The sequence below is a fragment of the Gigantopelta aegis genome, chromosome 9, assembly GCF_016097555.1.
Source record: "Gigantopelta aegis isolate Gae_Host chromosome 9, Gae_host_genome, whole genome shotgun sequence".
NCBI classification, from domain to species: Eukaryota; Metazoa; Mollusca; class Gastropoda; order Neomphalida; family Peltospiridae; genus Gigantopelta; species Gigantopelta aegis.
The window spans coordinates 12,695,691-12,713,482 of NC_054707.1; the positions used below are offsets into that span (position 1 = coordinate 12,695,691).

The 17,792-nt window shown below is 41.0% G+C and overlaps 1 protein-coding gene across 1 annotated transcript in view; it reads right to left on the reverse strand.

Moving 5' to 3' along the window:
- Positions 1-17,792, reverse strand: part of LOC121381277 (ras-associated and pleckstrin homology domains-containing protein 1-like) — a 175,986-nt gene that overhangs the window by 89,663 nt on the left and 68,531 nt on the right. The window contains exon 2 of the mRNA XM_041510522.1: positions 12,336-12,444. Coding sequence (XP_041366456.1) covers positions 12,336-12,443 — 108 coding nt within the window. The 5' untranslated portion in view covers position 12,444. The remainder of the gene's footprint in view (positions 1-12,335; positions 12,445-17,792) is intronic.

The following is a 17,792-nucleotide window of genomic DNA, read 5'->3' on the forward strand; positions in this document are numbered from 1 at the left end:
TTTATTCTTAAACTGGTTTATCGAGGGTTGGATGTAGCCCAGTATTAAAGTGTTCGCTTGACACATGGTTGGTCTGGGATCGATGCCAGTCAGTGGACCCATTGGGCTATTTCTTGTTCCAGCCAGTGCATCATGACCGGTAAATCAAAGGCTGTGCTATGTGCTATTCTGTCTGTAGGTTGGTACATATAAAAGATTCTTTGCTACTAATGGAAAAATGTAGCGGGTTTCTTCTCTAAGACTATATGTCAAAATTACCAAATGTTTCCAGATGATTCAGATTAACAAACTTTAACTGGTAAAACTTTCACTTGATTTTTGACTGCCACTACACATAAAGATATAATCCATGCTATACTCACAGGAAAGATTAGATAGAGTGTGGCAGCCTTACATAGGCTTCCCCCCCAAATACAACCGTCATTGTAGATAGCCAGCAATCATGTATATATAGCCCTTCTGTGTGAAGTAACAAATATAAAAGATGGTAGCCTTACATAGGCTTCCCCCAAATACAACCGTCATTGTAGATAGCCAGTAATCACATATATATAGCCCTTATGTGTTAAGTAACAAATATAAAAGATGGTGGCCTTCATTATGGTTGTATTTATGGAATTCATCTTTGTATGCAATATTTGCCACAATCTGTATGTATGGTAGTCGACTGGACCCAGGGCTCTAACTTTACGACGACACCAACAGCAATTGCCGTCATTGAAATATAAATTGCCATAGGTAGAGAGCATCACCGACGGCACTTTTGTGCCACTGGTAAAGTTCCTCAACAATGGCAAAATGTATACACCTTGTGTACAGTATCTGCCAATATTTAACATTTGCACATTTGAAATATGTCTACATACAACAAAATAACCTTTTAGTCCTGTTTATTTGCTGCAAATGTCACTTTTAACAAAATTGCTAAACGCGAGCTCAAAATTGACATCCGAGGGTCGTTTCAATCATGGCAATTATTTTTAAAATTGCCATAGGAGAAAAATTCTTAAGTTCGAACCCTGTAGACCTGAGTGCAAAAAGATCCTTGTGAAATGTGGAATCAGGTAATCAGGTAAGTACAAAGAGGGTGGTCAGCAGTACAAACTAAAAGAGGAGAACCAGTCAGAATGATTAGAACCTGTTAAAAAGACCTTGTGTACTATTACTATTACTATATTATAGACATGCCATTTGTATAATCCAACACTCTGTTTATAGTGGAACATTGTATCTGTCCTCAGGCCTAAATCTGCAGGGGACAATATTTCACAATCTTAGGTAACCAGAAGTCAGTTCACGTGATTTTTATTTAGGTAAACGATTGTTTGGTTACGTGAATATAGTTCTCGTAACCGATGAGTTAGGCCTACCTAATCCTAAAACACTTAACTATATGGTTCTGTGCTACATTGGTGGTTCAAAAACATAAACTATTTTTACTTTTATTACTGATATATGGTACTTTCAATTTTAGAATGTAATTGTTCACCATGTAACCGATTGTCGGTTCTTGTGATTTTAAAGTTGCTTAACCAACATGCGAATAGAACAACGGTTCTCGTGAAATATCGTGTCCTGAATCTAGTTTAGCCAGAATCCCCAGTGATAATCACAATAACACTGCTCATCACACACTCACTCACACACACGAAAATAAAAAATAAAATAATAATAATAAAAACTTAAAGGTCAATGAAATATGGAGCAAATACAAGCGACCTGAAGACACCTTCAATTAGCCACTCAACATGATGAGGCCATCTTCTTGGAATGAATTACAAACGAGGAACATTAACCATCCCTGGTTATAGCCAGTCAGTGCTGAGGGAACATCATTCTCTTTTAGGCTCGTCAAGGGCAAAGATTTCCCTGGAGAACTTCCAACAGAAGAGAGTGGTGTAATTTGTTCAGACGGTATTGATTTTGTGGCAGTGCCATTTTTCTTTGTAAAATTGGAATTGGGAAACCGGAAAGATAATAAAAACGTCTGTAGAAAATGTCTCGACATGACGCCCATAGACTTTTGTCCTGAAATGGTGGATGTTTGAATAGGAAGTACTTAATGAAACATCCAAACAGCAGTTTTGGGTTTTTTAAAAATAAATATATGCCCTATTTTAGTATTCAGGGACTTTTTTCTTTTCTGCCATGACAAATGTTGTATGCCTTTAGGCGTAGACGACAATCTGACAGTCGAGAGAGCAGACAAACAGTGTATGTTGATCGGTGAACACTGTCTTTCTAATCCAGGAAATAACAGCTTCCATTTACTCCATTAATAAAGGAAAGAAATGAATGGATGGATGGATGAATGGATGAATGAATGAATGAATGAATGAATGAATGAATGAATGAATGAATGAATGAATGAATGAATGGAATGAATGAATGAATGAATGAATGAACACTGTCTTTCTAATTCAGGAAATAACAGCTTCCGTTTATTCCCATCATGAGAGGAAAGAAATGAATGAATGAATGAATGGATGGTTGGATGGATGGATGGATGGATGGATGGATGGATGGATGGATGGATGGATGGATGGATGGAATAAATGAATGAATGAAAGAAAGAATGAATGAATATCTTTCTAATCCAGGAAATAACAGCTTCCGTTTACTCCCATCATGACAGGAAATAAATAAATGAATGAATGAATGAATGGATGGATGGGATGGATGGATGGATGAATGAATGAATGAATGAATGAATGAATGAATGAATGAATGAATGAATGAATGAACGAAGAAATGAATGAATGAACGAAGAAATGAATGAATGAACGAAGAAATGAATGAATGAATGGTTTAACAACACCCCATCCCAAATGAAAATTTACTACATGTTAATATTAGATACATGAACAAATAAAAATTGATACAAACATTTTCAAAAAGCACTGTAATGGAGCTACATGTATGTTGACTATTAATGAACAGTTAACGTTTGTTTGTTTAATAACACCACTAGATACATTGATTTATCGATCTTCGGCTACTGGATGTCAAATATCTTGTATCCACTTTCCCACAGACAGCACAGCACATACCACACCTTTGACATACATGTACCAGTCTCAGTGGCAGAGTACTCACCGCAGATGTCATAGGACTGATTGACCTGAGAATGGGTTCAAGATATTTCCCATCCAAACAAATGTCCAACAATTGGTTCATCAAAGACTACGATATTTACTGTCTTGTCAACAGAAAGACCATATAAAATAGCCCTTGAATTCCAGATTTTGTGTGGCAGCAGTGGATTTCCACTCTCTTGGGGGCGAGATTTAGCTCGGTTGGTTGAATGCTCGCTTGAGGTGTTTCTGTCATGGGATCCACCTAGTGCACCACAACTGGACAAAGACCGTGGTGTGTGCTTTCCTGTCTGTGGGAAAGTGCATGTAAAAGATCCCTTGCTGCATTAGAAAAAAATGTAGCGCGGGTTTCCTCTGATGACTACGAGTCAGAATTATCAAATGTTTGACATCCAATAACTACTGAATTATTAATCAGTGTGCTCCAGTGATGTCATTAAACAAAAACAAAAACATAAATAAAATCCACTCTCTTGATAAGTGTTGATAATTAAGCAGATGTTAAACACAAAATAACCGTAACAAACCCATGTAATTTAGGAAATGTCTACGACAAATGCATGCTGTAGAAAAAAGATGGAATATACATGTAGTTCACAGCAAAAAGAAAAGTGTTGTGAAGAATTAAAAATCTCCACGGCATTGCCAATTGCTGTGGGTACTTCCAGGGGTTGCATAATTTAAAATGAGCTTAGGTGTTATTAAATATTTCTTTTCTAAGAGAAAGGCCAACAAATACCAGATCCTCTATACAGTAGATGATCTGCAGAGTTCCGGTTTAACGAGAGGTAACTCAATGTGGACACCAAGAACGATCGATTCATTATCCCAAGAAGATAAATTCTTTCTGTGATGAGTGAAAGATGGTGTTTGTGTATTCTATTGATTACCATTAAGTTACAAAATATCCATTAGCACATCATTATGTACAGTGAAACCTGTGTTAAATGGACACCTATGGTTGTGCCAAGCCAGGTGCTTGTGTTATGCTGGTCAGATTGTACCACAGTGAAACCTGTGTTAAACGGACACCTATGATTGTGCAAAGCCAGGTGCTTGTGTTATGCAGGTCAGTTTGTACCACAGTGAAACGGACACCTACACATGTATGACTGTGCCAAGCCAGGTGCTTGTATTATGCAGGTCAATTTGTACCACAGTGAAACCTGTGTTAAACGGACACCTATGACTGTGCCAAGCCAGGTGCTTATGTAATGCAGGTCAATTTGTACCACAGTGAAACCTGTGTTAAACGGACACCTATGGTTGTGCCAAGCCAGGTGCTTGTATTATGCAGGTCAATTTGTACCACAGTGAAACCTGTGTTAAACGGACACCTATGGTTGTGCCAAGCCAGGTGCTTGTGTTATGCTGGTCAGATTGTACCACAGTGAAACCTGTGTTAAACGGACACCTATGACTGTGCCAAGCCAGGTGCTTATGTAATGCAGGTCAGATTGTACCACAGTGAAACCTGTGTTAAACGGACACCTATGACTGTGCCAAGCCAGGTGCTTGTGTAATGCAGGTCAGATTGTACCACAGTGAAACCTGTGTTAAACGGACACCTATGACTGTGCCAAGCCAGGTGCTTGTGTAATGCAGGTCAGATTGTACCACAGTGAAACCTGTGTTAAACGGACACCTATGACTGTGCCAAGCCAGGTGCTTATGTAATGCAGGTCAGATTGTACCACAGTGAAACCTGTGTTAAACGGACACCTATGACTGTGCCAAGCCAGGTGCTTGTATTATGCTGGTCAGATTGTACCACAGTGAAACCTGTGTTAAACGGACACCTATGACTGTGCCAAGCCAGGTGCTTGTGTAATGCAGGTCAATTTGTACCACAGTGAAACCTGTGTTAAACGGACACCTATGACTGTGCCAAGCCAGGTGCTTATGTAATGCAGGTCAGATTGTACCACAGTGAAACCTGTGTTAAACGGACACCTATGACTGTGCCAAGCCAGGTGCTTGTATTATGCTGGTCAGATTGTACCACAGTGAAACCTGTGTTAAACGGACACCTATGACTGTGCCAAGCCAGGTGCTTGTGTAATGCAGGTCAATTTGTACCACAGTGAAACCTGTGTTAAACGGACACCTATGACTGTGCCAAGCCAGGTGCTTGTGTAATGCAGGTCAATTTGTACCACAGTGAAACCTGTGTTAAACGGACACCTATGACTGTGCCAAGCCAGGTGCTTGTGTAATGCAGGTCAATTTGTACCACAGTGAAACCTGTGTTAAACGGACACCTATGACTGTGCCAAGCCAGGTGCTTGTGTAATGCAGGTCAATTTGTACCACAGTGAAACCTGTGTTAAACGGACACCTATGACTGTGCCAAGCCAGGTGCTTGTGTAATGCAGGTCAATTTGTACCACAGTGAAACCTGTGTTAAACGGACACCTATGACTGTGCCAAGCCAGGTGCTTGTGTAATGCAGGTCAGATTGTACCACAGTGAAACCTGTGTTAAACGGACACCTATGACTGTGCCAAGCCAGGTGCTTATGTAATGCAGGTCAGATTGTACCACAGTGAAACCTGTGTTAAACGGACACCTATGACTGTGCCAAGCCAGGTGCTTATGTAATGCAGGTCAGATTGTACCACAGTGAAACCTGTGTTAAATGGACACCTATGACTGTGCCAAGCCAGGTGCTTATGCTGGTCAGATTGTACCACAATGAAACCTGTGTTAAACGGACACCTATAATTGTGCCAAGCCAGGTGCTTGTGTAATGCAGGTCAGATTGTACCACAGTGAAACCTATGTTAAACGGACACCTATGATTGTGCCAATCCTGGTGTTTGTGTAATGCAGGTCAGTTTGTACCACAGTGAAACCCCTCAAAACCAGACCCTCTGTAAACTGGAATTACCTCAACATTGGACATTTTTCATAGTCCCTTTTTAAATATCCTTTCTAAACTGGATACCCTTTAAAACTGGATTTTTTTTACTTGGTGCCATGGGTATCTGACTTAGAGAGGAAAGAATGAATGAAGTTTGTTTTGTTTAACGACACCACTGGATCACATTGATTCATTAATCATCGGCTATTGGATGTCTAACATTTGGTAATTCTGACTCATAGTCATCAGAGGAAACCTGCTACATTTTTTTCTCATGCAGCAAGGGATCTTTTATATGCACATTCCCACAGACAGGAAAGCACATACCACAACCTTTGTCCAGTTCCGGTGCACTGGTTGAACAAGAAAAACCCCAATCAGTTGAATGGATCCACCGAGGTGGTTTGATCCTGCGACGTAAGCACTTCAAGCGCGCATTCAACCGACTGAGCTAAATCCCGCCCAAAAAGAATGAATGAATGTTTAATGACACCCCAGCACAAAAATGCATATCAGCTATTAGGTGCCAAACAAAGGTAAGTTTAGAGAGGTTTGACTGCAGCAAATTATTTGGACAAAATAACAAAGAGGCTGTGAAACTGAAGTTCATGGTCACTTGAACAATTATGTCAAATATCTCAAGTGTCATTTATTCTGGTGTTTTTAAAAACTGAAATCAGACGTGTGAAATGAACCACCAATCATAAATGAAGGAAATCTGACACTGCCACAAGGTCTTGATAAATATATCCAATATCTGACATGTGGGAAACGTCATTTTGATTCCTGATGACTATACATGATCATGCAATGTTTATTAGATAAGACTGCCAAATCTTGTGAAAGCAATGACTTCATATGTAATCTAACGCCCAACAGTACCTGTAATTCAACATAACAAACAACTCCAATTAACAAATCTAAAGTTAACTATTGTTATCTTTATATAAAAAAGTTTTCTGTACTACTATGGATATGCCAACCAATGCCAATATAGCATTTTGTGTGCTGGGGTGTCATTAAACATTCATTATATACGAATATGCAATAAAAGGAGAGAAAAGAAAGGACAAAATACTGATCATGCTAACAAGGACCTTGGCAGGAGTCATTCGGAAAATGAAAGGTTAAGTTATACAGCAAACGAAACGCTGAGTTTTCAGAACAGCTTCAAGTGTGTAATAACTCAACAAGGAAAAGAAGAGAGACACTTCCAAATGTCCTTACCTTAAAATAGTGTTGACTTAAATATTTAACTTACTGTGTACAAGAGCACATCACTCTTGGTCACATGTTCTAGAAAATATTGCTTGTTTCAGACCTATCGTGACGTATCATTAATTTGCTTTCATGACTAAAGTCTACTTGTAATACTTGAGAAGTTTCCCTAACCTGAATCTGCTGACAAATTCTGAGTGTTTCAGTTTCCTGTTTTCTGTATCATAGTTTCTGTATCACTAACAGCTTGGAGCAAGAAAATGCAAAATATACAAATTCATAAAAATTGCATCACAGCATTAGATACAAACAACAATCAAAGTTAAAAAGTTAAAGTTTGTTTTGTTTAACGACATCACGAGAGCCCATTGATTTATTAATCATCGACTATTGGATGTCAAACATTTAGTAATTCTGACAGTTAGTCTAAAGAGAGAAAACCCACAATATTTTTCCATTAGTAGCAAGGAATCTTTGCACCATCCTACAGACAAGATAGCACATATCACAGCCTTTGATATATGAGCCATGGTGTACAGGCTGGAATGGGAAATAGCCAAATGGACCCACCAACCAGGCGAGCACTTTATACCAATGAACCATAGCCAAATGGACCCACCAACCAGGCGAGCACTTTTACCAATGAGCCATGGTGTACAGGCTGGAATGGGAAATAGCCAAATGGACCCACCAACCAGGCGAGCACTTTATACCAATGAGCCATGGTGTACAGGCTGGAATGGGAAATAGCCAAATGAACCCACCAACCAGGCGAGCACTTTATACCAATGAGCCATGGTGTACAGGCTGGAATGGGATATAGCCAAATGAACCCACCAACCAGGCGAGCACTTTATACCAATGAGCCATGGTGTACAGGCTGGAATGGGAAATAGCCAAATGGACCCACCAACCAGGCGAGCACTTTATACCAATGAGCCATGGTGTACAGGCTGGAATGGGATATAGCCAAATGAACCCACCAACCAGGCGAGCACTTTATACCAATGAGCCATGGTGTACAGGCTGGAATGGGATATAGCCAAATGAACCCACCAACCAGGCGAGCACTTTATACCAATGAGCCATGGTGTACAGGCTGGAATGGGAAATAGCCAAATGGACCCACCAACCAGGCGAGCACTTTATACCAATGAGCCATGGTGTACAGGCTGGAATGGGAAATAGCCAAATGGACCCACCAACCAGGCGAGCACTTTATACCAATGAGCCATGGTGTACAGGCTGGAATGGGATATAGCCAAATGAGCGAGCACTTTATACCAATGAGCCATGGTGTACAGGCTGGAATGGGAAATAGCCAAATGGACCACCAACCAGGCGAGCACTTTATACCAATGAGCCATGGTGTACAGGCTGGAATGGGATATAGCCAAATGAACCCACCAACCAGGCGAGCACTTTATACCAATGAGCCATGGTGTACAGGCTGGAATGGGATATAGCCAAATGAACCCACCAACCAGGCGAGCACTTTATACCAATGAGCCATGGTGTACAGGCTGGAATGGGAAATAGCCAAATGGACCCACCAACCAGGCGAGCACTTTATACCAATGAGCCATGGTGTACAGGCTGGAATGGGAAATAGCACAAATGAGCCACAGGCTGGAATGGGATATAGCCAAATGAACCACCACCAGGCGAGCACTTTATACCAATGAGCCATGGTGTACAGGCTGGAATGGGAAATAGCCAAATGGACCCACCAACCAGGCGAGCACTTTATACCAATGAGCCATGGTGTACAGGCTGGAATGGGAAATAGCCAAATGGACCCACCAACCAGGCGAGCACTTTATACCAATGAGCCATGGTGTACAGGCTGGAATGGGAAATAGCCAAATGGACCCACCAACCAGGCGAGCACTTTATACCAATGGGCTACGTCCTGCCCCACCAAGAACAATTTACAAAACATTCCTTTAATAGAAAGTTACAAAACATTCCTTTAATAGAAAGTTACAAAACATTCCTTTAATAGAAAGTTACAAAACATTCCTTTAATAGAAAGTTACAAAATATTCCTTTAATAGAAAGTTACAAAATATTCCTTTAATAGAGAGTTACAAAATATTCCTTTAATAGAAAGTTAAAGACTTGTTTGTTTGACGCCCTATCACATAATGAACTGCCGCTACGGGGTGTCAGATATAAGGTAACTGTGATATCTTACGTTTACCCATAGGTCAAGTGAGTGAGTGATGAAACCTGCTGTCACCATATACTTGTACACGTAGGATACTCTTACCAATCCTCAGGGGTAATCTATGTGTATGACTATGATTGGCATTCTCTATAGACCCCATCGGTGGCCCCATTGGGCTATTTCTCGTTCCAGCCATTGCTCCACAACTGGTGTAACAAAGGCTGTGGTATGTACTATCCTGTCTGTGGGATGGTGCATATAAAAGATTGCTGCTAATCGAAAAGAGTAGTCCATGAAGTGGTGAAGTGGGTTTCCTGTCTATATCTGTGTGGTCCTTAACCATATGTCTGACACCATATAAGCGTAAATAAAATATGTTGAGTGCATTGTTAAATAAAACATTTCCTTCCTTCCTTCTCTATAGACCAACTGTGAAGATTTATATAGTAAGGTAGCTGCCCAAGGTTTCTGCAAGAGGGTACAAAAAATGTTTTTGTTTAACAACACCACTAGAGCACATTGATTAATTAATCATCGGCCAGAAGGTACAAAGGGTAAACTTATGTACCATAAAAACATGGTACTTAGTAGATACATTTTTACAATTTTTAGACAGATTATAGTAAGAGAACTGCTGTTTAAAATTGGTCAAAGTACTAGAAATGCAGCATCTAATTAAAAATGATTTTAAACCCATAACCACCTAGTAGGAGCACTTATGATCTGTTGGTTTTATTACATACCCTCAAATAATTTTCTGGCAGAAAGCCTGTCACCTAATAGCCACTGTTTTTAAACAAGATGTTTTCCATTCTCAAAACTCAAGACTCCTTTAGAGCCTGAACCAAGGGAGACAAGTCAGACGACTTTATTTCTAGAAGACACAGCTACTTGTGTCTCTGTTATATGATTACATGTAGTTATGAAGTCGGTGCTCTTGCTAGTAAGAAGGAAGTAAGGAAATGTTTTATTTAACAATGCATTCAACACCTTTTATTTAGGGTTATATGGTGTCGGACATATGGTCAAGGACCACACAGATATTGAGAGATGAAACCTGCTGTCGTCATTTCAAGGGCTACTCTTTTCGATTAGCAGCAAGGGATTTTTTATATGCACCATCCTACAGACAGGATAGTACATACCACAGTCTTTGTTATACCAGTTGTGGAGCACTGGCTAGAACAAGAAATAGCCCAATGGGGCCACCGACGGGGGCCGATCCTAGACCAATTGCTAGTAAGAAGTCATGGAGAATGTACGAAAGGGGTGTAGATTCATGAAAAATAATTCATGAACCCTGTTTGGGGTGAGTTAATTATTTTTCATGAATCTACACTTAAGAAGTATTCTCCAGCTTAATGGATTAAGTTGCAGAATACACAGAAGTGTAGACTCATGAAAAATAATTAACTCGCCCCTATATTACTGCTAAATTAGCTACTATTTTATCTTTTTTTAATCAAAATATTGGTTAAAATGACAAATAATATTTACAAAACTAATAACCCAAACCCAGAGGATCCTTTCGGACCTAACCTGAACAATTCTGTCAGGAAATCCTCAGCAGTGGATACATGTAGCTGACATTAAGGGTGATGAACATGCTAAACGTGTAATCTCTCATTTCCAATTTAAGTTTCCGACAATCTTCGCTGTGTTCCACCAGAATACATTATCATTACCAGGGTTTCTGCCAGAGGGTAAAATGTATATGGAGCCATACCCAAATGTTTTTGCAGATTTCTTTTTTTAAAGTTAACCTTTTGACAAAATTAATTACTCTTATATTAAATTACTGTATGATTTTCCTAACCTTAACCATATCCCATTTTCTGTCTGGGGAAGGCCCCCATACCCCTGCCTGTTGACTATAGTTGCATTCAATTCCATAGCGCCATACCCAAATAGTTATTTCTGGCAGAAACACTGATTACTAGTATCACGTTTATAAGGCTTAAATTACATATTTACTTCATGATGCAGATGTTTGGCCTTGTGGATTAAAGCCTTGTATTTGTTTATAACGAATAAGTTCTGTCAGTAGTGGGTTTGAATCTCTGACTTGAACACATAAAAAAAATTGAATTGTTTCACAGTTGTAGATTCTTGAAAAATAATCTACACCTGAAAACTACAGGAGAAAACTATAATAACATGCCTATTAGATTAGGTTCATCTACAGGCTGCAAATGTAATAGGATTCTGTGCTTCAATGAATCCCAGAATTAAGAGTCAGAAGGGTAAGCTTATGAGATGGAGTATCGAAATATCTGGCGGAATCCTAAAATAATCCCCATATTTAACAGACACATACAGGTAGTATATTATATGTGATGCTTAGTAAATAGGGGTGGGTGTTGCCAGTATTTCTGATACTTTGGAACACATTGTGGACTAGGTATGCAGTGAGATAACCAGGAGAGTGTAGGCTAGTTTTTACTAATAAAATGAAAACATAATTAAAATCTAATATACACATGTACCAGGGCTCCGTTTTATGAAGTGATCTTAGCTCTATGATTACCTTAAGTGCATGAGTTAGATATGCACTTAAGGTGATCACTGGCCTCAGTGGCACAGTGGTTAAGCCATCGGACTACAGGCTGGTAGGTACAGGGTTCGCAGCCCGGTACCGGCTCCAACCCAGAGCAAGTTCTAAAGGGCTCAATGCATGGGTAGGTGTAAGGCCACTACACCCTCTTCTCTCTTACTAACCACTAACCAACTAACAACTAACCCACTGTCCCGGACAGCCAGCCCAGATAGCTGAGGTATATGCCCAGGACAGTGTGCTTGAACCTTAATTGGATATAAGCACGAAAATCAGTTGAAATGAAATAAATGAAATTACGGTGATCTTAGAGCTAAGATCGCTTTGTAAAACGGGGCCCTGGACAAGTAGATGTAGGCTATTTTCAGCATGAAAACAAAACTGAACTTAATTAGAATGACATGATAATTAGGGAGTAATTAAAGTGGTACTCACGGCGGTGGACTCAAAGTGTCCGAGCCAGCCTCCGACTTCGTGGTCATCGTCTTCATGGTCACTGTCCGCCTCAAACTCACTTTCTGTCCGGTAGTCGTCATCTTCCATCCTACAATAAACAAAACTTAACATGTAAAAAATGCTGCAGTCATTCTGTCTGGTAATCTTCATATTCCATCCTACAATAAACAAATCTTAACATGTGAAAAATGTCAGGTATTACAAGCATAGTTCATACATTGATTTCTAGTTGTACTTTCTACTAAAACAAATCACTTAACAACATACATACATCAATGCCCCACTGTGACCCACTGTTTCATTAGGAAAATACAGATATCCTCAAATATCTTTTAGGTGTCATCGAATACAGCACAGTGGAACAGTGCTTGCCTTAGAATTGTAAAGTTGTTTGTTTTAGTTAACACAAGAGCACATTGATTTCCGGTCACTGATCAACAGCTATTGGATGTCAAACATTTCGTAATACTGTACAGACACACTGACTTCAGAGAACACTCTCTACGGATTGGGACTGGGATTGGGAACTCTATTTACGTGACCGGCCTCGGTGGCGTCGTGGCAGGCCATCGGTCTACAGGCTGGTAGGTACTGGGATCGGATCCCAGTCGAGGCATGGGATTTTTAATCCAGATACCGACTCCAAACCCTGAGTGAGTGCTCCACAAGGCTCAATGGGTAGGTGTAAACCACTTCCACCGACCAGTGATCCATAACTGGTTCAACAAAGGCCATGGTTTGTGCTATCCTGCCTGTGGGAAGCGCAAATAAAAGATCCCTTGCTGCCAATCGGAAGAGTAGTCCATGTAGTGGCGACAGCGGGTTTCCTCTCAAAATCTGTGTGGTCCTTAACCATATGTCTGACGCCATATAACTGTAAATAAAATGTGTTGAGTGCGTCGTTAAATAAAACACTTCTTTCTTTCTATTTACGTGCCCACATCCACAGAGGTTCAGGCATGCCCACCTCGGATTTAGCCTCTGACTTCGCCAGTGACCAATTCCGGGGCAGGAGAGGGGATTGAGTTTGAGGTGGGCGGAATTTGAAAAAAGCCATTTAGTAAAGTCCAGCGAAAGCACGGACCGACTAGTAGACACCAAGTGGTAGCCAAGCTGTAACTGGCTGAAGTTTGATTCCTTGGTTAAACCTGTCAAAAACCTAAGTCTACAGAGAATAACTGCATCCAAACATGTCTGGACTCTAAAATTAAACCAAAAGGTAATTTTGACTGCTCGGCCGAAAGGGTTTGAAGGTGATTTGAGCAATTGAGCGGGCCTCTCTACGGTGTTCCATTAGCAGCAAGGGATCTTTTATATGCACTTTCCCATAGACAGTCATGGGGGTTAGAGCATCAATCACCCTCAGTGGATTTTGTTCCCTCCTCCCATCAAGTTCCACATGACTGATACATCAAAGGTACATGTATGTACTGTCCGGCTTATTGGAAAGTGAATATAAAAAATTACTTGTTGCTTGCTCAACCAAGTGTGGAAAACAATATAGGGTAGATAAATACAGGTAGCCATAGATTAAATTGACACAGACTAACTTGCTGTCAATAACAATCAGGGACCTAATTCACAAAGGTCTATTAGGCTCTGCTAGACAACAAAGAATCCTCTTTGCAAGTCTTTTTGCATTGCACTGTGATATCACAAAGTTGCGAGAGTTTAGTGAATTTGGTCCCAGAATACTAAACTGGTAAAGTAGACCGATCATCTTGCTTTTGTTATATCCATTTTAACTGACGGCAATCGAAACTAGCCAAACTGTCCTCCACATTATTTCAAAGACACAGTTACAGCCGCATAAACTAGTAAACTAGTGAAGTTCTTTGCTGTAATATCCAAAACCAATTCACAAAGAGAATCCAGTGTTGTGTACACTGTTACACAATCCACTGTAATCCTTGGTACTGTTCCACACACACACTGTTCTCCAGTGACTGACAGGAAATAGGCGAGTTTAGGTTTCTGAAGTTTCTGTCTGTATAAACTGCTGACTTGGCTAAACGTACGCAGATTCCCACCCCAAGACGAAGACAGCTGTTTCCCAGACACTCACAGCTCTGGCAGTGTCGTCACATCAGACGACAGGATGTATATAATAGTTCTGTCTTACTGTGTGTCACACAGGCGATTATACAAGACAAGCTACACTGTATATATACACACAGGACAACGTTTTCTATATTGTTAGAAAAAACATGGATAAAGAAAACAGGTGAGTGCATGGTAAAAACAACACATTACTAAAGACGTGTACATGTGTGTATCGTCACCTTTCAAAATATCACAGACATTACATGTCTATAACATGACAGTGAATGGAATAACTTGTGACAGTCAAGGGAAAACAACATAGAAGGAAGGAAATGTTTTATTTAACAATGCGTTCAACACATTTTATTTAAAGTTATATGGCATCGGACATATGGTTAAGGACCACACAGATATTGAGGGAGGAAACCCGCTGTTGCCACTTCATGGGCTACTCTTTTCGATTAGCAGCAAGGGATCTTTTATATGCACCATCTCATAGACAGGCTAGCACATACCATGGCCTTTGATGTACCAGTCATGAACATAAAACGAAGGAAATGGTTTATTTAATGATGCACTCAACACATTTCATTTACAGTTATATGGCTGTCGCCACTTCATGGGCTATCCTATTCGATTAGCAGCAAGGGATCTTTTATATGTACCATCCCATAGACAGGATAGTACATATCATGGCCTTTGATATACCAGTCATGGTGCACTGGTTGGAACAAGATAAAAATGAGGATACTAAGGAAAATAAAAGATGGGTTATTCCACAAGTGAACATTTATATAGTGAGGTGTGACATAGAGGGATGATACAGTGTTTGAGATTTAAACATTTGGGGCAGTATCCCAGCTGGATACTAACATTTCAAAATCTGGTATCCAACCTGAGAATTTAGTATCCCACTTTTGGATATGGTTACCTGACATTCAAATATAGTAAGCCAATTTTAATTTTAATAAATAAAACAAAAGGCTGTATTGGTTGAAAACATTTTATAATGGCTACTTGCCTCTTCAGTGTTTTTATCGACTTTAGAATTACTAAGCCTAATTAAGGAAAACTTAGACTGAAAGGAAACATCCCAACAAAAGCAATAGCGGCTTAGTGGATCGCAGTCTTTTGCTATGCCGCTATTGCTCCAGTGTAGCATTAGACTGGGTATAAACTCGAAAATACTGTCACTTAACTTCATCTCTAAATGACGATTTACATTGTTTAACAAAAAATAAACATTCAGGATTAAAAAACACAACATTATACGGTATCCCGGTGGGATACTGGATTCTTGAAGTCTGGTATCCAAAATTAAAATCTGGTATCCCCGGGATATCGAGATTCCTTTAATCTCGAACACTGGTGTCAGGGAAGGGGTGTGTGACATGGTGGGAGGAGGGGGTGACTTGGAGTGTGTGTGTGTGTGTGTGAAGCAAAATATTCAGAAATTTTCATTAATCGAATAAAGCCATATTAAAGAAAATTACCATGTTAAGCCTACATAAGCCATTATAGACGGAATAATACATTCACGTCACATGCATTTAACTTTTCTCAGTAATAAAATACACAGATGTCCTAGCTAAGAGTCGTAATTGAATATATATGGAGCTAGATGGAATATTTATATCATTCTGGTGGCAAGACGTAACCCAGTGGTAAAGCATTCGCTTAATGTGCGGTCAGTTTGGGATCGATCCCTGTCAGTGCTATTTCTCGCTCCAGCCAGTGCACTACAACTGGTACATCAAAGACTGTGGTATGTGCTCTCCTGTCTATGGGATGATGCATATAAAAGATCCCTTGCTGCTAATCGAAAAGAGTAGCCCATGAAGTGGTGACAGTGGGTCTCTTCCCTTAATATCTGTGTGTTCCTTAACCATATGTCCGACGCCATATAACTGTAAATAAAATGTGTTGAGTGTGTCATTAAATGAAACATTTCCTTCCTTCTATTCTATATATATATATATATATATATACATACTCTTCAAAAGAAGAAACGCAAAACCACATTGTCGTAACATTTGGAGAATTGATTTAATTATTGAATGGTGAGTCCGATAATTACCAAATGTTGCAGGATTGTTCACAATTCACTCTAGTCCATTGTGAGTAAGTGATAGGACACACCACCAAGGTCAAGGTCATCTGGAGTCAATACCGGGTGTGGCCTCCGCGTGTGTTGACAACTGCCTGGCACCGCCTGCCCATTGAAGCAACCAGAGTACGGATGACGTCCCGGGGGATGGTGGCCCACTCGGCCTGCAAGGCTGCTGCCAGCTCGGGCAGGGTCTGGGGCTGTGGTTGTCGCTGTCGGAGGTGTCGGTCCAACTCGTCCCATAGATGCTCAATTGGGTTCAAATCCGGTGATATCGATGGCCAAGGAAGGACATTAATGTTGTTGTTCTGCAGGAAAGCCGTTGTGAGACGTGCTGTGTGAGGCCTGGCATTGTCATGTTGGAACACTGCGTTGGCGTTGGCCATAACTGGAACGATGTGTGGCCGGAGGATTGGTCAATGTAGCCCTGTGCATTCAGGTTGCCCTGCACGTGGACCAGGTCAGTTCTGCCAGTGTGTGAGATGGCTGCCCACACCATGACACTACCCCCGCCGAATCTGTCCACTTCCTGCACGCAGTTTGCCGCATAACGTTCACCACGACGCCTATACACGCGACATCTTCCATCATGACGTCGGAGCAGAAATCGGGACTCGTCACTGAACCACACCTGTCTCCATCGCAGTTGAGGCCATTGTCGATGAATCTGGCACCACTGCAGTCGGAGTCGACGGTGTTGTGGTGTTAAGATGACACCTCGAACTGGACGTCTGGCACGAATTCCTACCTCACGTAGGCGGTTCCGTACGGTCTGGTCGGATATCCTGCGCAAACCTGGTATTGCTGCGGCTGTGGAGGTGGCAGTAGTCAATCGTTCCCGAAGGTGGCGTACCCGGATGTAGCGGTCCTGCCCGGGGGGTAGTGACCCGTGGTCGACCGGATCTAGGGAGGTCACGTGTGATCCATGTTGCTGGTAATGGTCCCACAGTCTGGAGATGGTGCTTGGGGACACATGGAATGCCCTGGCAACGGCCGTTCTGGATTCGCCTGCGTCTAGTCGGCCGATGGCATTGTTTCTCTGCGGTTCACTGAGACGTGGCATGTCCTGGATTGTCAACTGTCGGCCAGATACAGAGGCCAGGCAAGCGAACACCCTGCACTTTTATACTGTCGGTGTTCATGTTGCACGTGCAGACAACGCACGTGCAGTGGTGACATGGTTTGCACGTGGCTGCGTTTTTGCGAATATTCACATTTTGGAACTTTATTGTACAGTAGCTGCGTTTTATCGAATGTAACCGTGGGAATGTGTTTAGGACATGCAA